Source organism: Sylvia atricapilla, chromosome 1 (assembly GCF_009819655.1).
Source record: "Sylvia atricapilla isolate bSylAtr1 chromosome 1, bSylAtr1.pri, whole genome shotgun sequence".
NCBI classification, from domain to species: Eukaryota; Metazoa; Chordata; class Aves; order Passeriformes; family Sylviidae; genus Sylvia; species Sylvia atricapilla.
Window position 1 is genome coordinate 92,708,982 of NC_089140.1, and position 12,387 is coordinate 92,721,368.

Sequence of the window (12,387 nt, forward strand, 5' to 3'; positions counted from 1 at the left end):
TCTGAACAAAATAGTCAAACCTGTTTGGGGGAATTTATCCTTCAGGAAACATATACTTGGAGACCAAGTAAAAAGTGGTCTTTTTACCCTGACAATACACTGAGGAAGGTTCATCTGTACAGCATGACAAGGAGGAGGGAGCATTATCTTTCCTGATGAGTGTGACATATTTAGAGGTCCCCATCCAGATTTGCGCTGATTGAAGGTTTTACTGTTTGTGAAACACAGGCTGGATAGAAAAAAAGTGATACTCTCAAGCCATCAGTGCCAGACATGCTAAAAAGCAGTGAAGTTGATGAGATGATATGCCAAGGTCCATCAACACAGTAGGAAGGGGAGAAAGGAAGGATGGATGGTCCATGCTGCTCCCCACTTTGAATTCCACATGCTCTTAGTTCTACAAACTGACACTTCAGAGGACAAAGAATAATAATAATTTTCTCTGCTGGGAAAGTCTCCAGTAAGAAAGAGAGAAACAGAACAGAAGAGAAGCAGAACAGAAAAGAGTAGTTAAGCACTAGAACTGAGATCCCAGGGACAGTGTGGAATCTTGGCACTTGCAGATCTTCAAAACCTGCCTGGACAAGTCCCTGAGCAGCCTCACATAGCTTTAAAGTTGCCCCAGCTTTGAGAAAAACATTGGATTTAATTAATAGAGAGCTCTGCAACAATGTAATTTTTTCTGTCATTCTAGAAATTTTAAAAGTCTTTTGATTACAACAAGGGGGCTTCTGTTCAAATGTAGAAAATTTTCCCCAGTTTCAGTTATGGAAATGTTTCTGAACCGACAACTTGGTTCTCTTGTTTTTCTGTTGTTATTTTCCTTTCTCTTAAGAAAAAGGATAAGAATCCTTCAAAATAAAGACACTCTTAAGTGGCTGTATGTAGAAATGTTCTGAAGAGAAACAGATTGAGAATAAGCCAACAACTTCAGTATTATTAAGCCATTCTACTGTTTACTGCAAATATGCTTCCCTTACCTGAGTTTGGTGTTTATCTGTAGGGCTTTTGCCAGCATTTTTGCTCCCATATCTCCCATGGCATTTCCACTAATATCCACTTTTGTGAGAGAAGTATTGCTGCCCAAGGCATTAATAATGATGGTGACCTCAGTCTTCAGCTTGGAATCTGCGAGGGACAGTGACTGTAGAGGCTGTGGATCATAGAAAAGGCACTGATAACAAAAACTGAAAATGCATTCATTCTTTAAACACCAACTAAAAGAAGTTACAAGTTTCCCAAACTCTTGGGGGCAGCAGTAAACATCAGAGTTATTTCTGTGTTTGCTGCAGATCCTACAACACACAATAAATTGGGAGTCAATAACTTACAGCACAAGTGTCAAACACATGCACACAAGCAGATTAAGTTGTAACACCCTGTGAAAAAAATTATTTTCAAGCGGCAGAGTCTCCAACTTCCTGAGTTTGACTAAGTACAGAATACAGTGTAAACCTCAAAAAAGGTAAGATAACAGCTTCACAAGACAACTTCCAGTTTCCAGTAGGTTTTGCTCAAACAGCATTTGCATTTTCAGTGAGAAATAAAAGCATCTACCACTCCTCTCCCTCAGGCTGAGAGATTTGCCCAAGGGCAAATTACAGTCCAAGGCATTATTAAAACATAAACAGTTTCCTTAAAGCGTTTTATAATTGTTGCTTCAACTTTATGAGTGATTTTGCATATCTGTTCCTTCAACAAAGGGCACAGACTTTTGGAGGAAAGATAAAACTGTAGCAGGTCTGAAATTCAAAGCATTATTGAGTATCTATTACAATGAGTAAGTCAATAAATATTAACAGTGGTGTTTTTAACATCCATAACTACAATATATTTCAGTGACTTTACTTTTTATGCAGCATATTAAGCTCAAACTACCTTATTTGGTTCCAGCAATTCACACTCCAAGCCTTAAAACAATCTTTTCTAAAAATGCCCATACTTCTTCCACTCTAATGCCCCAAACAACTCAACAGCAGGAGCTGAAGAACCACAGTCAATCTATCCCCATGCCTTGCATAGATATTACAGCTCCTAAAAGTCTAATTTGTCTTTGGTGATGAATGAGGACTCCACAAAAGATTTCCCTTGCTCAAGTGTGAGTCCATACAGAAGAGGATTTTGTCATTATACACATCCTTAGGCACATATTGGAGGATGAACTTTTGGAGCCTAAAATCCCCCATCTGCCAGCACAGGAAAATCAACATCTCATAACAATGAGCCACAGCACTTATCTTAGACCTTGAAGTTGAGATTAATGAAAAGAAACCAACCAAAAACTGTGCACACCTTCCAGGGTCCAAGGTGCTTGCATCACACCTGCTATACAACGGGATCCTACCCTCTGGACACCACTGGATTACAGTGATAACCAAAAAAATTCCAACAATAAGAAATGCACTTACTAATGAGGAAAAGCACAAAAATTTGGAGGCACAGCAAGTTTATAATTAAAAAGTCTAACAATAACACAAGCCACATGCTGGTTTTATTTTAAATGGAAGTTATTAAATTACTATGTTAATGCCCTTAATCTGTCTGTTTTCCAATTTTATTGCACAACATGAAGAAGAGTGTAAAGAATAATTAAAAATTTAAAAGCAATATTAACATAAAAATGTTAACATCACATTTAGAATGGCACTTAAGAGCTCTTGACAGAAATCCGGGAAGCCCTTTTGCTGACAGATCCATGGTAAAGCAGCACCACACAACACTAGGAAAAATCAGCAATAAACTTGTGAATGTGACATTGTTTCTGTTACTCATGTGTCACTTTAGAAATGGGCACTGGAGTAACTGAGCTGCAGGTGACCCCTCATACATAATTCTCCTAAATCTCAAATATCCTCCCAGGAAACTTCTTGCATTCCAACACTCTGACAAAACAATATATGACTGAAAACACTTCTGTACGTGTTCTGTAAGGATTGGCAGCTATGCACCATCTAAATATTCATTAAATTATCTGATCATTACATCAAAAATCCCAAATGAAACAACAACAAACAAACAAAAAAGAGAACATCGAAACCAATCCCCCACAAATATGGGCAATATACTCTACAAACACTTCTTTTAACAACTTAATAGTTTTAGCTAGATATTGAGAAAACAGAAGTCTGAGGAATTCTCAAAGTACAAATGTACAATTAGAAATTGCATGATTTTATTCTTTGGTTCAGTCTGCTGGAAAAAACCCTAAGAATTAAATCAAGCTAAATTTGCTTTTCCTAAGAACAAAAATACTTTTCCTAAGAACAAAAAATCCCTCAAAAAGCCAGTTCTCCACCTAACACTGAACTAACAACTAAAGATATTCATCACTAGAAATTCACTGCACCTATGCAGGAGTGGTTACCACTCTGAGTAACAACACTGCATACCTGCAGTGTAACATCAATTTTTGCAACAAAAAAAAAGGAATGGCCCAGTAAGAATACATTATAATAGTCTGCACAGTATAGCATCTACTTAAACAGAAAAGACGAGAAAAGAACCCAAAAACTGAATCTAAATATTACATTCTTGTTTATATAAAACACCTGAGAAGTTCTGCTGTGTAGGTTACTACTACTGCTTTTAAATTGTGCAGAAATATATTCTGATATTGCTCTACTTTAACAGTCATAGAACCAAGCCACTGATTGTGGCTTGCTTAAATCATTTTACTCATGAGTCACATTAACACAGTACAGAGCTATTGAAAGTTTGCATAAATATATGAAGAAGCATGTAGAGATGATTATTTCAGATTAAGCCTCTTGCTTCAGCTTTCCATGCAGACAATGTGCAGTTCCTAAACCATGCAGTGTGCTCTGGGCAACCCTCATACCTCCAACTGCATTTTAACTTCTTAATGTCCTGTGGCAGCCGATGCATACTATTGGTACAACAAGGACCACCCCATTTAAGATTCAAGTCGAAATAGCTAGAGACTTAAAATAATTTTCTAAGCATCAAGATACAGTAAGGACAATCCTAGACTAGCTAGGATTGCAACTAGCTTTCTGCGACACATTTTTCCCACAGTGCTACAGTGTCCCCAGCATTTCTGCTGCTAGGAGATGGTTCACGCTGGTTTTAGCATTTGATGAGACAGAAAAAAACAAGATTCCTTCACTGAAGAGGATTAACAAGAGAAAAGAACATGGGGAAAGAAGAGGCAGGGTAACCCCAAAAGTATCGTATGCTATATCCCAAATGTTAATGCATGACATGAAGGAGAGACAGTTATTTTAAGTGCCTAAATAAAAGAACTTTTTGGTGAATTATTTCATTATAACACTGTTTGTAAACAGGATGAGAATACATTGTGTAGGTTAGGTCAGGAAAACATTGTGGGTAAGAATTTCAGGGGCACATCTGACCACTGAATAGTGCAAAAGGCAGAAAGTGGAACAACAAATGATGTCACCCACAGACTGAAAAGAAAAGGAATACAAGAGGGGGAAGGCAATGATGCAAAGGAGAGAGAGCTGCAAGAATGATACACGAAAAATTAAGCAGCTACTTTTTCCTATGACCTGGAATCTTCAAAAACAGAAGCCAGGAAAGAAAAACAGAAGGTTGTAACACTTTTAATAGAAATAATACAGTGAAAGTTGAAATTTTTGATCTTATAAAAAGATAGCATGAAAGGGAGAGTCATGAAATAGGGGAAAAAACCCCAATAGCATGTTTATGAAGATGATCTGGGTAGTGAAAGGACACAGAGTGTGTTGATGAGGTATTTTAGGATATGGTCTGTGTGGGAAGAAATGTTTGCCTGTAACAGAACAAAGGAATAATGGAAATAGAAAGCATTTTTACATTTGCTTGTGATTCAGCTCTTCAGGACAGCTGTGAAAGGATAAGCACAGGAAACAGGGCAGGACAGAGACAAATGCCCACAGAGAAGAAGCAGGTGCTATCTGATTAAATGAAACCCCTCAGAACAGGATCAAAAGGAAAAGGAGAGAAGGGGAAGGCAGTCCTGCAGCACTCCCTTTAGAGGCAGAGTAGAAGGAGGTGGTCACACAGCACTAAACAAAAAGGCTAGTCTGGTACAAGAAGTAACACAGAGTTCCACCAATACATTACTTAGCACAACCCTACATCTAACTTGTGCAAACAAGGAGTTCTATTAAGGTGCTTTCATTACAGGTGTTACCTCAATTAGGATCAGTTTTGGTATCTATACACAGAACTACACCACATCACACTGACATCCTGTGTTTTAAAGAATGAAATGTGGAGGAAGGCACAGAATCAAGAAACACCAGTACCACTAATCCCATTTAAAAGGACAGAAAGAGCATAGAAGACTGGTTTAATAAATCACTTCAAATGCTGTTAAGAACAAAGACAAAGGGAACATGTGATATGAATCTAATGACCTTGCAAGGAAAGAGACAATGGGAATACTGGTTAAAACTGCCAGGATACAGACACAGATGGGAGGAGAAGGTAGCCAAGCAGTTAATATGGAGAGTGTGAACTTGGAGGTGAGACAATAAAGACAACAGGAAATAGCAGGTGTTCAGACAACTTGAGTCTACAGTCTCTGGAGAATGAGGAAAGCTTGCTTGGTACTTGCACAGGAAATTAAGGAGTAAGAAAGGACTAAGAGTAGATTAAAAAAAGATTAACAAGCATGAGAGTAACAGAGCATCTTAAGATCCCCTTCTAACCAAAACTAGGATGCCAAGAACAGGCAAGAACACAAATCCAACCACAAAAGTCTTTCAGAATCACAAAAGAGTGTAGAAATTGAGAAAGTGGGCAAGCATCCCAGCAAGGTGCCCTGAAAAGGTTTTATGAAATTGCTCCCACGGCTGAGAAGTGGGAAAACAGCACAGTGGAAGGTTTATTCCCATATTTTGAAGAAGGAAAGATTTCTGAGATCATTGCAGTGACCTTGCATTTTGTCAAGAAAAAAAAAAATTTGATACCCAAGAACAGCTATCAGGAAATAAAGCATTCCATAAATTAAAAAACATTATTGAGAATACTATCACTGTAATCTCTTACCAGCATACAAAAGTATTTAGACCTAAATAACAAGGTTACATACATCCAACAATTTAAAATTATTATTTTTCAACCACAGATCCTAAGAGTATCCTCAGAAAGTGTTCACCTACATGCCACAACTTAATCCAAAGTACAATCCGAAAAAAACCTCCAAACCCAAAATGTCAGATGCATCTGTGCAGGGTTGTGATCAAATCTTATGCAGCAAATTAACACAGTGAAGAAAATTATCAGAAATAGACTGTGAGGGTAGAAATACACGTGATGATAGTAGGCAGAAAGATACTCACTGAATCCTCGTCTTGAATCATCTGAACTAAATTATCAAGTACTGGAGTGAGATTTCTGAGGGAACAAAAGTTAGGAAGATGATGAAATCAGCAGTTTCTCCTCATCCATTCTCTTGTTATTTAAAAGTAAGAAAATCCTTACTTGGATTTCATGTTGTTAAAGTTTTTGCCTAATGCCAAGTGTCTTATCGATCGGTTTTTACTAAGCCAGACTACAAGGGTTGAGAGGTCAGATTCTAGGCCTGTAAAGAATCAGATTAGATTAGGAATTAAAACACATTTTCACAAAAGACCCAGACCAGGTCCAATAATTGATGCTATATTCATTCAAGTAATTATATCAGTGTACTAATTTCCAAAATATATAGAAAAAATTCCATTCTCCTATCTTTAAATCTTTTTCTCATTAGTGCCTCTGTTTTTCTACAAGAATAAATACTTTCCCTGAAATAAGCCCTTTAAATCTCCATGCTAATCAGCCATTAAAGGCACCTCTCAGAAGCACAGAAGAGAATTCAGTCCCTTATCCACAGTCCAACCACCCAAGGGTAGTTCCTCACACTGCCAGGCAGAGTTTGAAGTTCCTTGGAGAATTTTGAAACAATGCTAGTCACTATTCAGTCTTAGTAGAGCTGTGTACCAACAATATTTCAAAGCCTTCAAAAGCCTGCAAAAAAGGGCTAACAAAACAGACTATGAATAAAATGACCTGAAAAACAAGGCAAATTTTATTCTACTCCTGAGTAAAAGAAAAATAACTTCAGTATTCCCAAGTTAGTTATGTATCTGAGGAGTCCACTAGCTAGATTACAATGATTTAGAATTCAGATTCACAGCAATTAATCAGCAATTCACAGCAATTTAAATTTCAAATATCTATGCATATTTATTAAAGTAAATCTTTTTGCATAACTGAGCTGAATCAGTAACTCTCAAAGCTTTCCCTTTGTCCATCCCACCCTTTTTGGGCATTCCACTCTACTGGGAATCTGTTTCTGAAATACTTCTGCATTTGGCTGATAGAGGGGCAAACACAGTAGGTGAATTCTTCCAGTTCATACACGTGCACCTTGAACCTGCAAGATGAGAAGCCAGCTCATATTCCCAGGAATACCTGTGCTAGGAAGCACAGAGACTCCAAAGCAGAAATTTTCAAAGACTTTTCCAAAGACCCAAGCAGGCCTTTTCTGACCTGAAGCTGTTGGCTCTTTGCTCCAAATTTTCCCCCTCAGCTTCATTCTGTAGTAGACTTTCCCTTTGCTCTTTGACAACACTGCCAATTCTCATTGAGCTTCTCATCCTCTTGTACTTAAACCAAATTTACTCTGGATCTAATATGAGCTTGGTGTCATTATTTTATTCTGCTGCATTACACCGATCTCAAATAACAAACTTTTGAGGGTACCGTTATTCTTGCAATGTTTCTTAATAAGAGGTCTTGGTCTGAGACATTTTCACAACCAACATGGCCAGTAATCACAAAGCAAGAGCAACCATCCTTGTTACACTGTGAGCTGAAACAAAAAGCATTCCTTGACTTGCATGACTCTCCATTCCTGTTCTGTGTACTTACCATTGTCTGAAATATCTAGGCTGGTGATATTGTGTATTTCTGCTATGCATCCTTCCAAGACTTGTGCACCTCCAGATCTTAACTAGAGACAAAACATCATCCATTTTTGCAAACTAGTTATGGTTTCAAGATCACACAGAAGACAGTGGTAGGAGCTTTGTGAATACAGAAGGCACTAGCAGCAGCAAAAACAACAGCAACAGAAGAAGTTATAGACATCAAAATGACAGCCTATGCACACATTCCTAGTGTTTTCATTCTTACTCTCAGTATTTGCATACAAATGAGAAAAGGGACTCTTTCTTTTTCTTGAAACTACCTCTCTCTCAGTCTTCAAATCAGGAAAATACTTAAATGGTTAACACAGCAAATCCTTCAGCACTTGTGCCAGGCAGTGCCTGATGGACTGGGGTGCGCATTCTCTACATGAATGGCCCAGAACATTTCTAGTGTCCAATGACAAAAAAACCCCCAAAAAACAAATAAACTTAGGCCAGCCTATCATCTTGCAACACTGACACTGGCACCCTTGAACTCCACTATGGTCAGGCCTTACAATGAGCATCTTCTTCCAGCTCTTAGCACGATGCTAAGGTGCCCATTTTAAAGATAAGTGAGGGTATTTAAGAAAAACAAACCAAAGCCTCAATTAAATTATGTCTCCTTGTTGCTGAAAAGAAAATTTAAGTAATCCAATTGTAAAACAGCCATAAAAGATCATAAACAAGAGAAAACGGTAATATAGTTATTCTTAAGAAATAGCAATAAAAGAAAAAAATTGCAACAATAACAAAAATGCCTGGCTGCAAAGTATCAATTATGATATTATTAATCTGAAATATTATATGACTATAAAATAAATGTCAAGATTTAATGAAGAAATAATGAAATGTTCTAGGAGAAAACAACATTAAGAATTAAAGCTATGAAATCTTACGCACTTATTTACTAATGCTACTGAAGTAAAACAACTTTCCTTTCCAAAAGAGCAAAAGCATTTTCTTTTTTTTTTTTCCAAGCTATGCACATTTATATAAGGTGTATTTCACTTTATAAACATCCCCCAGTAAAAGACTTCAGCTAAAGTGGAAAAAACTTCTATTGAAATTCTATTTTTACATTTTCTATTTTCACGTTATTTGGTTCAAAAAGAATGGAAAACTTTTTCAAACCTCTTCAAAGCTTTTTCACCTCCTGTGCATAAAAAACGTGTAATAATTTACTTAGTTGACCTGCTTGGGTAAATATCCTGATTTAACCTGCTGATATTTCTGTGGGCCATCAACTTTTATCCATGCTATAATTAAAGGGCCACAAGTGCCTTCTAGAAGCATTTATCAAGAAAGACATGATTTGGCACTTTTTTGGAAGTTTGAGGTATGTAATGTTTTAACAAGCAGCTGAATAACTTGATCTGAGTGTTTGGAGAAAATATATATGGTCAAAGATAACACCTAAATCATAAATCACATCTGGAGTGAGAACATAAGGCACCTTTCCCCCGCACCCTAAATCAAAGCCTGCCTATCCTTCACCTCACCGTCTCAGTAAGTAGTCATATTACAGGCTGTATTCGGGCCAGAAGTGCTGCAAATTTAACTCAACTTTATTTTGGTAAGAGCATTTATAGCATTTGCTACATGAAAGCCAAAATCATTCAGTTTTGCTTTGTGCTGCTCTCTCAGTGTGACCCACTACAAGAAAACCATTTTACACAGAGTGTCACATCTACTATTGCAGAATCCATGGAAGTAGCAGATCATATGTGGAACTGGATTGGTTGTTGGTAGGGTAAAGTTCTATACACTAAAATTATACTCACAATAGAATCCAAATGCTTATGGCTATATTTAATTTGAGGGCTAAAGTGGACAATTTTTCAGGAGTAGCTTTCAATCTTGTACCAGATAACGCTACATTCAAAATTTTAAATATATAAACATTTCATGAGGACAAATGGTGATATCTATTTAATCTGAAAGTGATTGACAGAACCTCCACTTTTAGGATCACAATTTGCTGCAACTCTGTTAAAATATTACGCACATATGTATATATATATATATATATATAAAAGCAGAGATGAATTTAAATGCTGCTCATCAATGTGGACTGTGATACTGACAAAAAGACCCTCTGCAACACCTCCTATATGACATAATTCTGAGACTACAAAGAAAAGCTCTTACTCAGAAAAAGAAGAATAACCCATCTACAATTAAAAATGGCAAGTGTGTTCAAAGCTATGAGGTACCAATACGGGAAGGGTAAACAAAGCTGCTTACTGATTTAACAATTAAGGTAAAGCATGGAGGGTACTTACACAGTGACCAAGCTAAGGGAAGCAGAAGGGAAAAGAGTGAAATACATCAGTGCTGAGCAGATAGAAATAAAAATGTAATTCTCACAGTAAAAAATAATTTAAAAAAACCCAACCAAAAAAGCAATAGAAAATTATTAAGCTTGGAGATAATACACCAGAAAATTATGGGAGCAAATGAAAAATGATGGGAGAGGGAAGGAATCACAGATTTATCCTTCCATCCTTGAATACAGCTTGCCCAATGTAGGAAAGAAGAGGGCAAAGCTGAAGCATCAGCTTTATAGCCCCCTAGCAGTATGTGCTTGCAGGAACTGGGAGTGGTGGTGAGTACCTCCAAGCCTCCCACCACTCTCTTTCTGGGTCTAGATTATCCTGCCCAGATCCCAGAGGGTCAGGGAGAGGAGAATCCTGAGGTGCTGGGCCCATTGAGAGCACTCCCAGCACTGCTGGCACATCAACTTCCCTGCTGGTGGAAGCATAACTTCTTTCCAAAGCACATGAGAATGGATAAAGCTCAGTGATGGGAAAAAAAATGTTAAGGGAAGGATCTAAGGAAGTGCTGTCAATTTGGAGGGACCAGCTACAGGAATGCAACACTGAGTTGGGCAGAATTCCTTCCTTTCTGTCACAGGAGTCAGCAGTGACCACATGTGCTTTGGTGTCCAATAATCTCATTGCCCCTTGAAGGCTCTTTCACATCCCATCCTGGGTGTTATTTCATGAAAGGGTAATATTTTCTCTCCTGTCAGCCTTTGTTGATTTACATGCTAATTTATACTCTCGTTACTTATATTTGTGTTTTATTGATTTATTCATTGAAGGCTATGATCATAGGACTTAATTTTTATTACATTAAGTACTCCTCCCTTTTCCTTCCTTCCTCTGAAAGATAAATTATCATCCATCTGATCCCTCTACTCCGAAGTATATGTACTTGACTTGAAAGCTTTTTTATTTGGAATTTACATGTAGTGCTCTTCAAAGTAATATTTTCCAAAAAGTCTGAAATATGAAAAACTGTGATATGCATTAACAAGGATCTGGTTTTTTCTTCATAAAGAAATCTGTGCACATTGCAAAAGTAATTGACCAGAAACCTAAAGGCAAGGATTTCTTTACTTCAACACGGTTATCAATATTGCGTGTTTTCTGCTTAAAGGGAAACCACTGTATTTGCAGGCACTTCTAGAAGAGTTAATACTCAGATGGTCTCAGAAATATCTAACAAATGGGAGGCTTTCTTTGCAGCTTAAAAAAACAGGGAAGTCAGAGGAGGCCTGAGCCTAAACTGGTTCATGTTAGTTTTGGCAAGAGTCCACCACACAGTTCTCTAGAAAACGACTTCGCCTCAAGTGGGTCTCCAGGGTTGTGTCTGATCTTTTCTCATTCTGTTGTAACCTTGCAGAAATTACCCTGCAAGAGTATGGGCAATCCTGGGAAACAGAGGGCACAGCAAAGCACAGGGAAGCAAAAGGAAAGAAGATAAGGCAAATAAATTGTCACAGTTGTTATTAATTATTATTGAGGCCACTTTTACAGTACTTCTTTACGTTAATAACTTTTACTGAAGTTCCTTATTGGCTTTAATTGATTAATTGATTGGGAAAATGGAATTTCTCCCAAGGTTAAAAAGCAAATCTGCAGAAGAGGAAGCATGCCTTCGGTTCTGAAGGAAGACAATCGAACCACAGACGTGCCTTCAGGGCATGCAGCTTCCTTTGAGCCATTCAAATTTGGGCACCTTGGAAAATCCTGCTGCTAATCACACCACCAGAGAGCAGAAGCTGCCAAGCATCCAACAGGCTGCCTCAGTGTGTAGCCCAGCTGCACTGCAAGGAGGCTTTTGCTAATCAGGTGCTTTGAACCTCTATGCTCATTATTTAGGATACTGTAACACACATCCTGACTTCTACCATGACTGCTTGTCTGAGTTCTACCTTTCCCACAACTTTTGACTACAGAGGAACAATATCTTGCCCAGTGGATTTCACAGGAACTCTAAAGCCTTGTCATTGCATATTTTGGACACATCCTGATAAATATTCCTTACCTCACAGCTACTGAGGTCTAAAGACACCTCCTTCAGATTGTGATTGCAAGCCAGGCCTAATAAAAGCGCTCTGAAAAAGATCAATTTTAGAATCGTTTTAAGAAAATAAAGGGCAGCTTTACATCATCATCAT

At 37.7% G+C, this 12,387-nt stretch overlaps 1 protein-coding gene across 2 annotated transcripts in view; it reads right to left on the minus strand.

Moving 5' to 3' along the window:
* The window catches only part of CARMIL1 (capping protein regulator and myosin 1 linker 1), a 191,666-nt gene that overhangs the window by 61,128 nt on the left and 118,151 nt on the right, over window positions 1-12,387 (minus strand). For both annotated transcript variants that reach the window (XM_066328029.1, XM_066328021.1), the window contains exons 17-21: window positions 12,255-12,324; window positions 7,882-7,963; window positions 6,451-6,550; window positions 6,309-6,363; window positions 981-1,153 (exon numbers count right to left, since the gene is read on the minus strand). In XM_066328029.1, coding sequence (XP_066184126.1) covers window positions 981-1,153; window positions 6,309-6,363; window positions 6,451-6,550; window positions 7,882-7,963; window positions 12,255-12,324 — 480 coding nt within the window. The remainder of the gene's footprint in view (window positions 1-980; window positions 1,154-6,308; window positions 6,364-6,450; window positions 6,551-7,881; window positions 7,964-12,254; window positions 12,325-12,387) is intronic.